Genomic DNA, 16,320 nt, shown 5'->3' with positions numbered 1-16,320 from the left:
CTGTAATGGTTGGTATGCTAAAATTTCTGCAGCAACAGTTGCCGCTGTTACCAGTCATGTACCTGGCGGTGGTGACGATATATAAAACATTACAGCCATCTTGTATGCATTTCAGTCAATTCAAACGTGTGTACTCATACGAACACAACTCGAGGAGGGACAGAGTATTATTGAGACGGCGAAAAATGTGGTATCAACCAACACAGGCACAAATAAACTGTGTAACGTCCATTATTTGCCATTGTGGACTAGGGATACATATATGATTAATATGTAGTTATAATTTAAAAGATGTGCATAAAAAATTCAATACAAACCAAAAGTTAGTGCAAGTGTTGCAAAGGGCATTTGGTAGCTGTGATTGGCTAACTTAAGTGAAATATGTGCATGTATGCGTACTACAAAATACCAGGATGCGAAATATAATTACCTTACTTAAAAATTTAAATACATATATCTACAAAAAAAAAAAATGATGGTGCATATCAGTGTTTATCACATGTTTTAAGAAATAACAGTTATTTGAGCTATAAAATATGTAAGTGTTAATAAATTGATTTGATGGTGTATGTGAAATTTCATGCCAAATAAAGCATAAAGGTAATTAATTATATACTTGTATAGTTAAGTTAACGCGACCGCTTATGTTCATATGCACAAATCGTTGCTCCTACGCAGGCAGTTTGCCGTGTGCCAGCGCGCTTTGACCCTATTAAATGTCATCTGGTGAATGGGATTTGCGTGCTCTCAAAGCACTCGAGGAAGAGGAACAAAAGGAATTTCTTGCACTTAGCCAAAAAAGTCTATTTGATCCTCCCTCCCCACCAACGGGGGAAAGACTATTCCAACAGACCCAACTATTGAAGCAGCAGCAATTTCAACCGAAACTAACCTATGCCCAATTGCATCCGCATATACTTAATTTACCCACCATTAATGAATGTAACCTAGTTGCGGCGGCTCGCAAACGTCAACAGCTTCTGCAGCAACAGAATACAGCAGATAGTAGAACCGGAGGTAGACGTTTGAAATTCACTCGAGCACTGTCAATTTCGGCACACTCGTTGACAGGACGCGACAGTCAAGAAATAAGAAAAAAAGTTGTGTCTCAAAAGTCCAAGGCTAATGTGTCGCAGGTCAGTAATGCGAGTTCACCGGCTCAATCTTACAGTCCCTCACCCATCTACACGCCACCACCAATTAGACGATGTGCGACATTACATCACACACAGCCAGTACGCAAGGCTTTCAAGACTCTACAGCAGCTGGAAAAACAGAAAGAGGATCGCAAAAAAGAAGCTGCCGCGACGCTGAAACGTTTGGTTGGCACAAACAAAACCTATTGGAAGTACGGTGCCAATTCTACAGCCGCCTCAATCATTGTACAGCGGAAGAAGCTCAACTCTTCCATTGCAGAAATCGAGTCTAATACTTCTGACGAGTTCGGTTCGGAAGAAACCACAAACAACTTGAGTGGCAATGATAGCCACGCCAACCCTGACCGCTGGCTAAAATCAGACGTAGATTGTGACGATAGTGCGACCGATACAGGATCCTGTACGGTGCCACTGACGTCGGACTCAGTTGAAATGATGCGCCTTATGTTATCGGCAGCAACCGCTGCCGTCAAAACTCACCCCATCAATACACAAACTCCTGCAGCTACAGCGGAAAACAAGCCAAAAGATGTTGATTATTTACTCAATAAACGGCCGCTGAATATTGCGACCTCGGTAAATGTGGCAGCAACTAGTGGTGGTTCATGCAAAGATTTTTCAAATCCTTCCACCACCTCCACACCGCTTTGCGCAACTAAAGCCAAACAACTAAACGGCGGCAAGAATGTGGTGCAAAGTGACTATGGTAGCACATTCCTTACACTATCATCACGTTATCCTTTAAAATTATCCGCGTCATTATTCACGCCTGAAGAGAAAACTGTTGCTTATAGAGCTTTTAACGAGCAGCAGCGAAGGAAAAGTCTCTCGCACAACGGGGTTCGGCTTGCACCGCTTCCACTTCAGCGTGGAAGAAGTTTAACAGACGAAGTCTCAGCAAATGATTGCAGCAATAACAGCAACAGTCAACCGTTGACGATAACAGGACAAAATGTTCGCAGTGCAAACATCCGCAATATGTTAAAGTCCAGTTCGCTGGATATGTGTACGAACATGAATGAAAGTTTGAACGCTAAAAGCGGGAATTGTGCCATACAAAGGTCCAGCTTAATTGCCAATTCTATTGTGGAGGGCATGAAAACGGCATCTTCCTTACACATCAAAGAACTAGATGTGCTGGCTGATTCAACAAAGAAATTGCGGCAGCAGCATAGCATCTTAAATGTACATACTACCCGACATACAGAGCCACACGTGACCCCGATTTTGTGTAGGGGCCGCGTTTCATCAAATAATGGCAGCAATTGCAACAGTCCATCGATCGCCGCGACCATAGCGGCAACGGACCAAGGCACTCCTCTGGATTCGCTGCATCAACATATTATCGATGACGACCTGGAACAGCATATCAAGCATTGCGCATGCTCATGCAATCACATGGGCTATGGCAACTCCATGGATTATCAGGTGAACTTCAATTTAGAAAATTTGTAAAGATTTTTTGTTAGCTACATATCTTGTGATGATCTATCTATCTATGGCCGGTGAGGTGTTAGCTTGAAAACCTTTTTAACCTTGACCCCAAAAGAACTTTTTTCAACATGCTCGCCCCTTACTTGAATATAGTAAATGGCAAAATTCGTGGAATAAACAAAACAATTAGAAATTATAAAAAATAGGTAAAACCACTTTCCAGAAGATTATTCTTTAATGCGTACCATGCCTTTTAACCACAAACGGGAACTTGTGCTTATGTTCACACATAAGTACTTATGCATAGGCATGATTGTATGGATGTTATCAAATACTGTTGGCCCATTCAACAAATGCTCAATAAATATCAATTGGCATGCATGTAGGCATGCGGATAGAAATGAACACATGCCCACACATACATGCATGCATAAGTATATAACCTGCAGGAAATGTATCTAACTATAAGCTAACTTTAAGTTGATTAGGAAGGAGCCGTAAGTCACTTATTATCTGTATACTTTCTTTGACGAAAGCTAACTATATTTCTATGGCGATGGCCGCGAAATAGTCAAGGGTGGTTACCTCTGCGTTTGATGTAACTAACTTGTGTTGTAGCTAACTACTTTTGGGAATAAAATATAAATAGGAAAAACAAAATTTTTTTGTTTGTTTTTTTATTTATTTACTTTATTTATTTTATCACATTTCATATTTGTTTACATATTCTGCTGTAGGTGGTCCCATATTCGAACTCCGTCAGACATAACTTCAAAATGATAATATGAAATTTCGATATTCCTTTTATTTGTCCTCAATTCGAAAAAGTATTTGCGAAGTGCAGGATATTTAAATAGAAAGGCTTTTATAGAAATCCCGCAAAAAGGCTAACAATAAGTAGGTTATTTTTTATCAATTGATAATTTTTTTCTGCAGGGTATATAGTGTGTTTGTATGTATATACATATGTGCTTTTCCGAGCTTAGTTACCCATTCGCATTCTCGGATGTAAATATGAAAGTTGCACACATAGCATTCTCTCTGCTCTTCTCATTGAGTTCCAGCAACAGAATGCAGCATTGACTGATTTATGGATAAAGAATTGAGTGAAAGTCTAGTCAATGGATTGTATGCGGAACACATGCACAAAAGGCCGGCCCTGCTGCGGTAATAACAAAATAGGGTGAGGGTGGAAGACCGTTATAAAAATTGATAAATACATTTATGGATAGAAAAGGAGCATGCACTGATGCGCATTGGAGGCAAACGTGTTGGCATGTTTGTACATACATATCTACATATGTATGTATGTACATATATCTATGCATAGATGGGTGGAACGAAATCATGAAAGCAATTACATCGAAATCGTTGCAGTACTGTACACATACATACATAAATCACATAAGACAAATCAGTGCAAGTTCGTGTTTAACAAGTCAGCGCTGTTGCATTGATCAAAACCTTATTTCCTAAATAAGTTACTAAAACTTTCTCCGAACGCCCGCCCATTGAAAATAGAAACTCAAAATGCCAAAGCAGTCAACTAACTTTATTCTTCGTGGCATGCTTTGCTCTTTCGATATTAGCGAGTTTTGTGGCATTGTGTGCATGTCACGTTTGAAGTACTGGTTTTTTTTACTTTTTAGTCCAGAGGTGCTCCGCCAACAAAGAACCGTACGTTTAGCCGACATTGCAGTTTCCGTAGATTTTTTGTATATAGAAACGCACAGAAAACGTTTTAAATTTTTGTTAATTTTTCGCATCCTAAGCTATTCAAATTATCAAACTGAACAGAGGAGCGTGCTACTATTTCTCTATTTAAGATCTCTGGAGGTCCCTGGTTCGAATGCCGCCATACATAACTTATTAAAAATTATTAATACAAATGGAAATAATTGCTGGATATAATATTCGTTTTTCGTTTACAACAACTATGAAAAAAAACACATCTGTGAAGTTCAGAATAAAACCGTTTTCATCGAAAAATTTTATCAGAAAAATAGCAATAAATACATATCCGCTTCACAACAATTTTCGGTACTATTCTATCTCTACATTTCTGCCGCACACTGTAGTGGGAAAACGGATCCTTAAAGTAAAATTGAATCAGTAAACGGCTAAAAATCCCAGTACATACATACATACTTACATATCGTCGCTTAAAGTACAAAACCGCGTAACTGACATTGGCTGCCGAAAATTGGATTTGCTCACACAAGCTCTAGGCTCAATCCTTATCCATTCGTCCTGAAATATACTAGCCAAAAATGCGATTGCTTTTTGAAAAACAGAATCATTCTGAAATATGAATGTTTTTACTCTCTAGAAAATAATTTATGCAACCTCACATACGCGGTTTTGCATTTTGTTGATACGCGGTTTTGTACTTTAAACGACGATATGTACATATCGCACATTTAATAATAGGTATAGAGATGTAACTCAAAATTTACGTTTTCGGAGATTTCACCATACAATTAGTAAGCTTGATGAGTAGAATATGTTCAGCCAAACAAATAACTGAACTTTCCAAAAATGGCGAAGATATGTGTATTTCCATCTGTATTTTGGTATACAAATTGTATGAATTGATCAAACTTTGATTGCGTTTTACCACAAAATTGAAATTTTAAAATATGTAATTCTGTATAATACTAAACGTGCGATATGTATTTATTTAGCAAAAAATAATTAAAGAAAATTGAAAATTCTCTAAAAATTGTATGATTTTCTCTAATTTTAATTTGTTTGCCATGATTTGTTTTGGAACGAATTTCCAATTGACTTAAGAAATGTGAGTTTCGTCGATTACTATATATATACGTGTATATGACACACCGTAGTGTGGTTGTTTATATGCAGGCACCAGTTTTAGAAATTCGAATTATTTTGGCAGCTATTAGCAGTAACTGTATACGAAATTGTTTGGATTTTTTTTTTATCTTTCGCGATTCGTTATATGGTATTACCTGCAGGTATGTAAGTTCATAAAAGTCGATGACTTTTGTCCTAATGGTACTTTTGTACTGGTTTGGAGTGCCGATCTCTGGTCTGAGCAAGATCCAAAAGGCGTCTTACAATCATGATAACGCTTGACAGCTGATCCTATAAACTGGCAACATATTTTCGTCTGTGCATTAAGGCACATGTTTGTTATAGGCGACAGTTAAATACTATTTATTTCAAAGGATACAAATTTACTGTAGCCCTAGCCGTGCCACTAATAAAATATGGAAAAAATATGACTTTTGTTACTTTTAACATACCGATATATCACCCGCATGAGTACATATTGTTGAGTAAGTTTTCTCCGATTTCTATCTAAACATGTGAACATTTTGGCATGCATATAATCTCTGCGTCATGTTTTTCTATCATGGAATATACATACAGGTATCGGATTGCCGCTGGACACGCTTCTATAAACTTTGCAGGCTGGGCTTTGCTTTATTTCCTTTTTAATGTGCTTTAGGTTTTTGTACACTTTTCATTTTTCGTGCTTGGTTGGCAGTTGAAAATTTGCAAACTTTGCATAAAATTTGCATACTTGTAGGCGCTTTAGCCGCTCAGCATTCGCTCGCAATTTAGCAACAGTTGTGGGTAAAGTAAGAATGTAAGGTGTTGTTGATGGTGGACACCTCGTTGTTGTGTAACCTAAGGCCATGAAAAGTTCAAAAACTGTTCGTATAAACCAAATGCGTTTTATTCTTCCCCATGGCAGGTACACTTACTATGATTTTAAATCCTTTTCACAATGTGTTCGCTCATCTGAGTCTTTGTCACTTTAGAGTGAGCAGCCTAGTGGTAGCGAAACCTCTCGCCTTTCCATTTGCATCATTTTGCTAATGCAACTGCGTTAATTTTGAGTTCTTCCCTTGCGACATCCCGTATGACATCTCGCTGCTTCTTGCTCGTTTCGTAGAGAGGTGTGGGCAGTAGTTACGACACAATTTAAATAATTTTGATATATGTATGTATGTATTTTTGAATACCAAGAAACAATATTTATATAAGAAAATGTGTGCACATTAGGGTGGTCCTTAAATCTAGGAACCAAATTTTTAAATCAGATTTGCTAAGCCTCGATGCTACTATAGTCAAAGACATCACATATCAAGGCGCACGCCACAAATCGGAAATAGGAGGAGAAGCTCGGCCAAACACTAGCATATGTGTAAGCACCAATCTATTATTATTATTATTACTATTATACGTTCATTGGGCAATTGGACATAACTGTTGTTGAATTTCAATTAAGTATGGATTAACTATCATAGATACGTACATAAGGTGCTATTACGATTTATGAGTTTGGCCATGTAGCCTTTGTCGAAAAGTATAGCGTAAAAAATAAAAAAATTAAAAGCTGTATTGAGCTCTATATATGTATGTTGATTATTTACGCCTTAAACCACTTTAATTAAATGGTTTTCAGTAATTAAATGGTTGTGGCTGAATGCAATTCAAGTTCTGTAACTATCGGTGTTAAATTTTGTGGTGAGTTAAATTTTAAAGCAAAACAGGTATCGAGTTACGTTTGCATGAATTCAATCGCTTGACACTTGCGTGAGTGTGACATACTCCGCAGTCGATCGCTGCTGAATGTTGATTTTAAATTGCTGTTCGCGCTATGAATGGTCTGTCAAGCATTTAATAGAATGCATCCCTGCATGACCAACATTTAAAATGCATTTCCTCTCCAATAAAATACATACATACATAAGTATGTATGTCAGCGCGGATTATTTTAATAGTAAAAAAGAGCAAGCAAAATCGAGTTAAAGCAAAATACGACATAAGCTGGCTATTTCTGAAGCAATTGGAAAAACATCAACCGGAAATCATGTGTCAGCTGACAATGGAAAGTGCATTGTATCATCAGACACAGTGGGAAAATGGACATCTGATTGCAGGCAACAGCCTATATACATACATATGCTGGTTAAGTACTCATATACATACATACATAGATGAGGAAAATATACTGCTAGTATCTGAAAAGGCATAGCTTCTTATTCCTCCAAAGTTTTCAAAGAACCTTTAACAACATATATGTATGTATGTATGAAACTATAAAATTTTTTGTCAAAACCCAGCTTTAACAACTGTGGAGCATATTTTGATTCGCTTTCCATCGGAAAAAGATTTTCAACATATCCCCATAACCCTTTCTGATCTCTTTTGTCAGCACCCACTGTTACTACTGACTTTAGTAGGGATTGGACATGGATTAGACAACGCTTAGAGACAAGAGCCACATAACGGTAGTAAGAGTTTTAATATTTGCATTTGTTGATACGCGGTTTTGCACTTTAAACGACGATATAAAATAAATCAAAATATTTGTCACGCTTTAGTGATGCTTCAAATATTACGTATGCGAATTTAAGGATATCTGATTTTAATTCTTTCGACTAGCTTTAATTATTAAAATTTCTTGCATCACTTCTTCACAACTTCCGATACGCCTCAATATACATGGATACATATATTTTTTTTGTATTGTTTCTCGCAGCTGTTTCTAAGTCCCTAATGCCAAGAGTCACAAGTTCCACACTCTGGCCTGCCTTGCCCTTGTGGTGTTGTTTTGAGAGTATTTCCTCCATAAGTTGCACTGCCCATTCTGGCAAAAAGGCTCAACGAAGTCAGTAAGCCAGTCAAAGGTTTCGACACTTTGCCAACTTTTATATTTCCTCAGTGATTTCTTTGTTATAGAATTTGAACACACATGCTAGCTTAGAAAGAGGAATAAGATTTAGATACCCACTAGTATCGTAAACAGCAATAATGGAATGTAGTATTATGTATGTATGCCATTGGTGTGAAGGGTGCGCCGGAAAGTTCGCTATCTTATTCGATGAACAGCAATCGACCACCTTTTATTATTGCATTTCCAAGCACACTCCACTGACTCTTTTAATATGGTCGAAAATAAAAAGTTATTGGAAATATGATTTGAAATTCAATTGAATATGGCACGACATGAAGCAAAGGATAAACTTGGTGAGCTTCTCGCAGTGTCATTCATACCTGTATGCAAGTACTTACATACATACATACATACATATGTATGTAACTATGAATGTCTTTGCTTATACTTTATTTGCTGAGTGCATATGTATTTTTTATGGATAAAACATCAGACTTCGATTTCCGCTGCGTTGAGTACATAGATACATACATATGTATGTATAGATGAATATGTTTGTGGATAGAAACAGATTTCGTGAATTATACACTTAGGATATGGGCAAAATAAGTGATCCATGAAACCATTTGCCCCGAGTCTTACGCGTGAATTTTAGCGGGTTTAAGATGAAATTTCGAAATCTTCGTTGAATATGCGTGAGTTTTTCAATCACGAAATTTTCATATAATTTTTCTCGTATCAGCTGTGAGTTTTTAAAATGGTTTTGAGAGGAGACATTGTTTAAAATTTTAAGCAGTTCAAGGCAATCTTTTTTAATTTCGGGCTAATGGAAATGTACGGCCTTATTAATGCTTCACAAATTATTTCGACAACATTCTAGTCGGTCTAAACGTAAACGAGATGAGCTACAAAATTGCAAGCAGAGACGATATCGTCTGTAGACGAATCGTTCGTGCGGCCTATCATACGAGATAGATAATAAGGAGCCTAAATTAATTAACCGTTTTTTTTTTATTAAAATTAAGTTTTCGTAAGTTTATCTGTCCTAAAAAAAAAAAAAAAAAAAAAATCCATTACTATCTACTCTTGCAGAATTTCATGGATGATAGGATATGTTTTTGTTTATCAATTTATTTTTATGTGTTTATATCTTTTTTTTTAGTTATACATAAGTATATGTATGAGGCGGCCGCGGTGAGTGAGTGGTTAGAGGTGCGTACAACCACTCCGTATAACTTGGGTTTGTCCCTGGCTCGAGCAACATCTAAATTGGAGTAAGTTTTTTCTAACAGAAGTCGCCCCTACGAGTGTATTTCTGCCATGAATAATCTTCTCACAAAAGTCTGTGTGCCGTTCGGAGGCGGCGTAAAACTGTAGGTCCCTCCATTTGTGTAACAACATCAAGACGCACACCACAAATTGGAGCAGAAGCTCGACCAAATACTTAGCAAAAGTGTAGGTTCCAAAATGTCAAAATGTTATTATACATACATATACATATGTACGAGTATACAGATAAATACCATAATATTATTTAAAATATTTAAAATCGGCACCTCAATTCATCTGTATTTATTGCACTTTAAAAAACGCCAATATCCTCCAGCACGATGCTGTCATTTTTCAATAGTTCAGAGGCAGTCTCGAGGTGTATAGTGCAGATCTAGCTACATCCAAAAATTCGCATGAATGATAGTAATCCATGCATTCTATTGTAAATACAAGTGTGGGAGCGTATGGTGTGTGCAGGCACCATTCGCGCGAATTCATGTCCGTTTCCTGTTTTGAACGGAATGCCGGCAATGTCCTGTGCCTGCTGGCTTATTGCGACACCGAAAGCTTACGAGTACACAATACAAAAACAAGCAGCTCATAAAATGCTGCAGTTGTGCGGATGTTAATGCCGGCATCAAAATGCCTGCGACGTGAGAAATCGTGTTCAAAGACCATATTTAAAAAGTCATTGCATTAAAATTGGCTTAAACACCAACATATTTACAACCCCAATCGTGTAATAAAAGCTTTGCCGCGTCATGCTTACAAAGACTATCTGCTGCTGGCGCTGTATGTGTGAGCAAGAGGAGGGGCGAACTTAATCAGCAACGGTGGCATTAACCAACAAATGTGTGTGATTTTAATGTGCGCAATAAAATTTCAATTTCACGCCAAAGCCGTTGGCTTGCAAAGCGATCTGTTGGGCCCATGAAAGTATTGTAAAATTAAAATGAGTAAATGTGCAGGTAAAAATGCCAATCAGTTCCACAAACTAAAAGGTTCAGTCATTTACAAGCACTTAGCGTGGGACGTTCGCCCACGGTCACCACTCATCGCGCGTGAAATCAATGGGGGTATTCACGATTCAGTGCATGCTGTCTAAGTAGCATGATTGGATAATTTCGTTGTTGTTTCATGTGTTTAAACAACAAGAAAATTAGCCAATCATGCTATTTATGCACCACGCTAGACAGTATGCACCGCATCGTGAATACCCCTAATGTAATTGACTAACGCAAAAGACACTGTCAACAAAAGTACAAGTATGTAAACGTCACAAACAGTTTGAAATTTATAAGATTTTGCGCCTCTGATCTGTTTCAAGTCCCAAAGAACCTATGTATAATTCCCTACCATCACTGTGTACAAGTATGACGTCTGTATGGCCATATGTAAATAAATAAAAATAAGCAAGAATTAAGAGCATTTTTTCAACCTCGGCGGGAAGCCTTTTCTCTTAGTAGAGCTGGCCCTAGGTTGTTTTCTATCGTTCATTTACTCACATACATACATACATATACTTTACAGTACGTTTATCACTTAGGCCTTTATTCCTTTTGTTAGTCAAATTGCAAACAATTCTTTCGTTTCTCTCAAACACTGGGCTCATTTAACCACTCACCTGGGTTTTTCAATAACTGGCCTACAAATTGCTACTGGGAGTTAAAAACAAATGCCAAATGCGTAGTTGGCCTCTAGGGATTTTTTCAAAATCTACCTTATTTGAATATTTTTCTTAACGAAAAGTGAGTATTAGCTCGAGTTAATGGCGTAAAACGAACCGCCGCGATGCGTCTTTTTGTGGCGTAACATTAATTTCTTGATTATTTGCTTTATAGGTATGTATGTATATACATATGTGTGTGTGTGGGGTGTGGGTGCCAAGGAGCCTTTGGCATTTCCACTTCAACGCACAAAAATGTACTTAACTTTTATGTAAAACGCAATGGGAGGGCCGGGCCGTTGCTATGCTATTGCGACTGAAGCTTAACTGTTACTGGGAAACAGTAAAGAGAATTATAGGTGTCTTTAATTTAACACAGGCAAATGAAATGTCGCTACGCATCATTGAAAATTTTCGCTTTTGTGGTTGTGTACATTTTCAATTCGTGTAAAATGTAAAATAATTCAATAACAATTTCGAAACCAACTCGCCTTAATAGATTTTATGTAGATCCCAAATAGGAAAGTGAATGGACCATTTTCATGGTAAATATATCCGCTTCAATAAGTAATCGCGGTTGAAATTGAAGCCTTCGAATGTTGGCGAATCATGCTTGCCTTTTTAACTATATATATATTTTTTTTATTAATTTTTTATTAAAAAATAAGAAAATGTAGAATTTGCCACCTTGAACCTTGTATAAATTTCGTGATTTCATGAGTATAATGCACTCTGCTCTATTTAGTACAAACTTTTATTTTCAATACAAATCAGAATAACAGAAAAAGTTTTCAAATTAGGTTTCTTTCAAAAATGCCGGCAATGTTTAATATTTGTGTAATTGTTTAATTCAGAAACTTCAACAAACACTTTTCCGTCCGTATTTATATATGAACTTATAATTGTTTAACATGCGATAAAGTCAGCAACGTACGTACATATACATATATGTAAATACAACTAATGATAAACGTTCTAGAATTAAATAAATACATATTTGGTTCTCACTCAAATTTGGCTTTTTGCTTGGCCGGGGTTGTCCACCAATCTACGGTTTGTGTTGTTATTTTATTATGCAAATGGAGGAAGCTAACCTTTTAAGATGCCTCCAACTACAGAGCGTTAATATATAATAATATTTTTCTATCTCAAATTGTTTGGTAAAGTCTCTTAAATGTCAAGACGTACGCCAGAAGCTTAGCCAAACAATTAGTAAAATGTTTATGCACTAGGATGATTGACGCGGTTTTTTCAAATCGGTTTATCCCGGTTTTTTGGATATATATAGGCGTTTTTTTTTTAAATCTTGATTTTTTCGAATATTGAACAACCCGGATTTTTTTTATCGAACAAACAAGGTTTTTTTCATTTTATACAAATCTTGACCTCTCAATAAAAGTTTTGAGTTTTCCAGGTTAAAAGGAAACCCATAAATAGTTTTGAAATGTGACCTAGGATATTTGGTGATGAGCAGTATATCATATTTGATCCCCATAAATGAATGTTTGGTGCAATTCAGAATCTTCTTCTTGATATTGTAAAACAAATGGAGAGAGCTACACTTTTACTCGCACAGTTGACAACATTCATTGCTTGAGCTGATCTACTCTTTTGCCTGACTTCATACCAACAAAAGCATTTTCATTGTATGAAAACTACGTAAAGTACAACCGATTTGTCCGGTTTCTTCTTAATTTCAAAATCGGGAACGGGTTTTCTTCCAAATTGGATTTTTTTTTTTCAAACAACTCGAAAACCGGTTTTAGAAAATAAGGCCAATAATCGAACACCCTAGTATGCACCGACTGCACACTTATTTATTTAAAGCTGCTTCAGTGCAATAGGTATGTAAACGTGCTACATCTTGCACATAGTTGCATAAAATCCTCCAACCAAGCAGCCCAAGTTATGCGCGTCTAAATGCCTGCAACAACACACAACGAGCAGAGAGAGCTTCGGCCGTAATACCATCTTTAAGATAATGGCTTAAGTCGTCACAGTCCATTCGAGCGAATGTAACTAAGCAGCTTTCGGAGTCAGCACTTCAACTATGTATTTACGCTCAGTCTGGTAATTGGTTGACTATTTAATGGGTGAACCATTTGCCTTGTTAACAGACCGCACGCACACTCGGCGAGCTCGTGTCTTTAATTAAAAGTGTAGTTGTGCGATTGAAATTAATATACAGTGTCACCAACAACCCCCCTCTTTTGCTGTAACTAATCCTTGTCGTAGCGCAAATTACCAACAAGAGCAACAAGTTTGTGGCCATAGACATCTACAACTGACAATTGACATCCCCAAAATGCGAAGGCACCTTTGCGGCCGAGTCACTGCAGATTTGAATAGGTGGTTTTAATTAAACATTTAAGTAAGTAGTAGGAATATTAATCTCTTAGGCTTTTGCCTATGTAGGGGTTTTGAGTATGCCTGAGTGATGAAATTATAGTGTTCGCCTAAGAAGCGGAGTAGAAGCGTTACTTGTGCATATAACATTTATAATAACGAACCGTATCTTTATGTATGGATGTATCTTCAGTTAGTTGCTTGCTGTAAGTGTGGGTGTGAAATTATGTGCGATGTAGATGGCTTGAAAGGCACTTACATACATACATACATACATACATACATATGTATGTAGGTATGTGTTTTTATACTGCGCAAGGATTACTACATATAATGAGGTTATCATGTTTACACTTGTGTTAGCAAAGCGCACATAATGCACATATTTTCACAAATGTACACACACATTCAAACACGTGCGTTGTCATTGCTTTGTTAACACGTCAACCACCCACCCACCCACATACATACATATATACATACATACATATGTTGTTTCTGTTGCTCTAGTGATTTTGTAAGTTCAACATCTATTTGTTGGCGGAATAGGCGTTGAAAAGTGTTTTGTGGTTTGCTACTGTTGTGGCTGCTAGTTAAACGGGATAGCTTAACGCTAAATCAAAACACATGTTTGAGTTTAGGGCACGTATCTGGAGAGCATATGCATATACATAGGTACATACATATCTACATTCACATAAGCATAGAAAAGTACATATTTAAGCATCCTTGCCGCGTAAACCCACTCTCTTTAATAATGTGAATATACATATGTACATATACGCAGTATTCTTAGCCTCAATTAAGAACGCCAACAATCGAATTTTTTCGAATGTGAGTCCTTGCAATGAGAAAACATTTTGCTAAAGCCTTTATTTATGTAATATGCACATACATACATTGATACGATAGAAAACTTATTGAAATTGTGGGCTACCCGCAACATTCGTTTTATTTAGGCACTGTTTCGTTTGTTTTCATATTGTTTGTGTTCTCTTTAATATTACAGGTTTATAACAAATTTAAAGGTTGCATAGCTTTTGCAAGGAATCGAACTTACATTTACATTTCATTTCAGTGATTATAATTAGTACAATAAGATGTCTTAGCTTTTATAGTACAACAAACAATAATTATTACAAACAAAGGACATACGAGTACAATAACGTCTAAATCAATTCCTAATTACATGTATTCATATATAAATTAAAAATATAGATGGCAATATAAATAAATAGTACAGTTACAAAGTTAGTAGAGAAGTAGCTTACATTTATTAAAGATAGTCAGTTAAACAGTTGAATAAATGTCCAATTTATGTTTTATTATTAGAGAAATAACTATAAAGAAGTCGCCTATAGTTTTTTTTTTTTTTTTTTTGTTAAGAGTGTTTCTAACAGTAGCCGGAATAGAACTCCAGATGCGTACGGTGTTGACGAAAAACAGTCTGGTAGAAGTTACATAATTAAAACTGGGTACAGTTAAGGTACATGAACGGACAGATTTATTAAATACAAGTTTATCATACAAATATGACTGGTCAGACGGAAAGGAAAATGCAACTTCTAGCCTTCTGATAATCAAGAATTATACAGCCTAAAAGGCGGGACCAAGTATATGTTTTGGAAAAACAGGATTTTTCAGGAGACACTTTCTCTTCAATGTGTAAAAGAGAGAGATTTTCAAAGAAATGATACTGCGCTGAGGCTCGGATGAAGATGCAATAAAAGGCGCTGTACCGCAAGGATCGGTCCTTGGCCCCATCTTATGGTACGCAATCTACGACGGCATCCTCAAACCTAACTTGCCTGAAAGCACTAAAATAAGTAGTCGGCTGAGCGGCGGATATTGCAATCGCCGAGATAGTGAAACCAGTGCATGGCTTTTTCCCAAGGCCGTCTGTCACGATGCCATAGGTAGAGTTGGATAATGGCATACGGAAGCAAAATTGAAGCTTGCTATTCAGAAGGAAAAAGTTGTATTATTAAGGGCTAAACAATTACAGCGATGACCGAATGAATTGGTAAATAGTAAGTGTGGGCGATCATTAGAAAGGGAAAGCTAAATCGTGGACATTCCTAATCGAATATACTCTATCTCTTTTGCAAAAAAAGGCAATCTCCATAAAATCCGTTCCCTGATACACTGGTTTACAGCAAAAATGTTATATGGATTCCACTATCGAATTCCTATGTAGAATTGCCCGGTGATTCCGAAAATAGAGATACTTTTTTTCTATGGATAACTTTTCGAGATATTTGCAATTTACCGTAAATCAGCTTTAGAAAATAGAGGTTTCACTTAATCACGTATACCTTACGAACCAATTGAATAGTCGTAATACGGAATACGGAAAATGAAAGAAAATAAAATTCTCCATAAACCACTTATACATCACTTTTCGGTAGCCCTGATAGTTTCTGAGAAATTAGTTAATCATTTCTGACGTCTCTTGCTTTCAATGCTCTACACTCTACCTAATCAGGTGTACGTGGCGTATGAGTAAAACTCTTTTCTGCTCATATTTTATACACAAAATCCTCGCGCATTTTCATTTGACCAATCATTATTTTGTTATTTATATTTGGGAGCTTAATTTTTTTCTAAAGCAACAGGCTTTAACACAAGTGCAAAACATTTACACAGAAACTGTTATATTTTGAGTTTTTTTCTGTTAAAGTTTGAATTTTTTGCATTTTTCCATCAAAAACTCAAAAATCTGGAATGATGAATTAATTTCTCAGAAACTATCAAGGCTATCGGAAAGTGATGTATATACGGTTTGTGGAGAA

The 16,320-nt window shown here is 36.6% G+C and overlaps 1 protein-coding gene across 1 annotated transcript in view; it reads left to right on the top strand.

Moving 5' to 3' along the window:
* Positions 1–503: 503 nt before the first annotated feature.
* LOC118739702 overlaps positions 504–16,320 on the top strand; it is a 192,234-nt gene continuing 176,417 nt past the window's right edge. Inside the window, exon 1 of the mRNA XM_036471202.1 lies at positions 504–2,585. Within this exon, the coding sequence (XP_036327095.1) occupies positions 717–2,585 (1,869 nt within the window). The 5' untranslated portion in view covers positions 504–716. The remainder of the gene's footprint in view (positions 2,586–16,320) is intronic.

This window comes from Rhagoletis pomonella, unplaced genomic scaffold (assembly GCF_013731165.1).
Source record: "Rhagoletis pomonella isolate Grant_MI unplaced genomic scaffold, Rhpom_1.0 Rhpom_scaffold_00005, whole genome shotgun sequence".
NCBI classification, from domain to species: Eukaryota; Metazoa; Arthropoda; class Insecta; order Diptera; family Tephritidae; genus Rhagoletis; species Rhagoletis pomonella.
The sequence above is the reverse complement of the archived record's forward strand: the minus strand, read 5'-3'. Positions and strand labels throughout refer to the sequence as shown.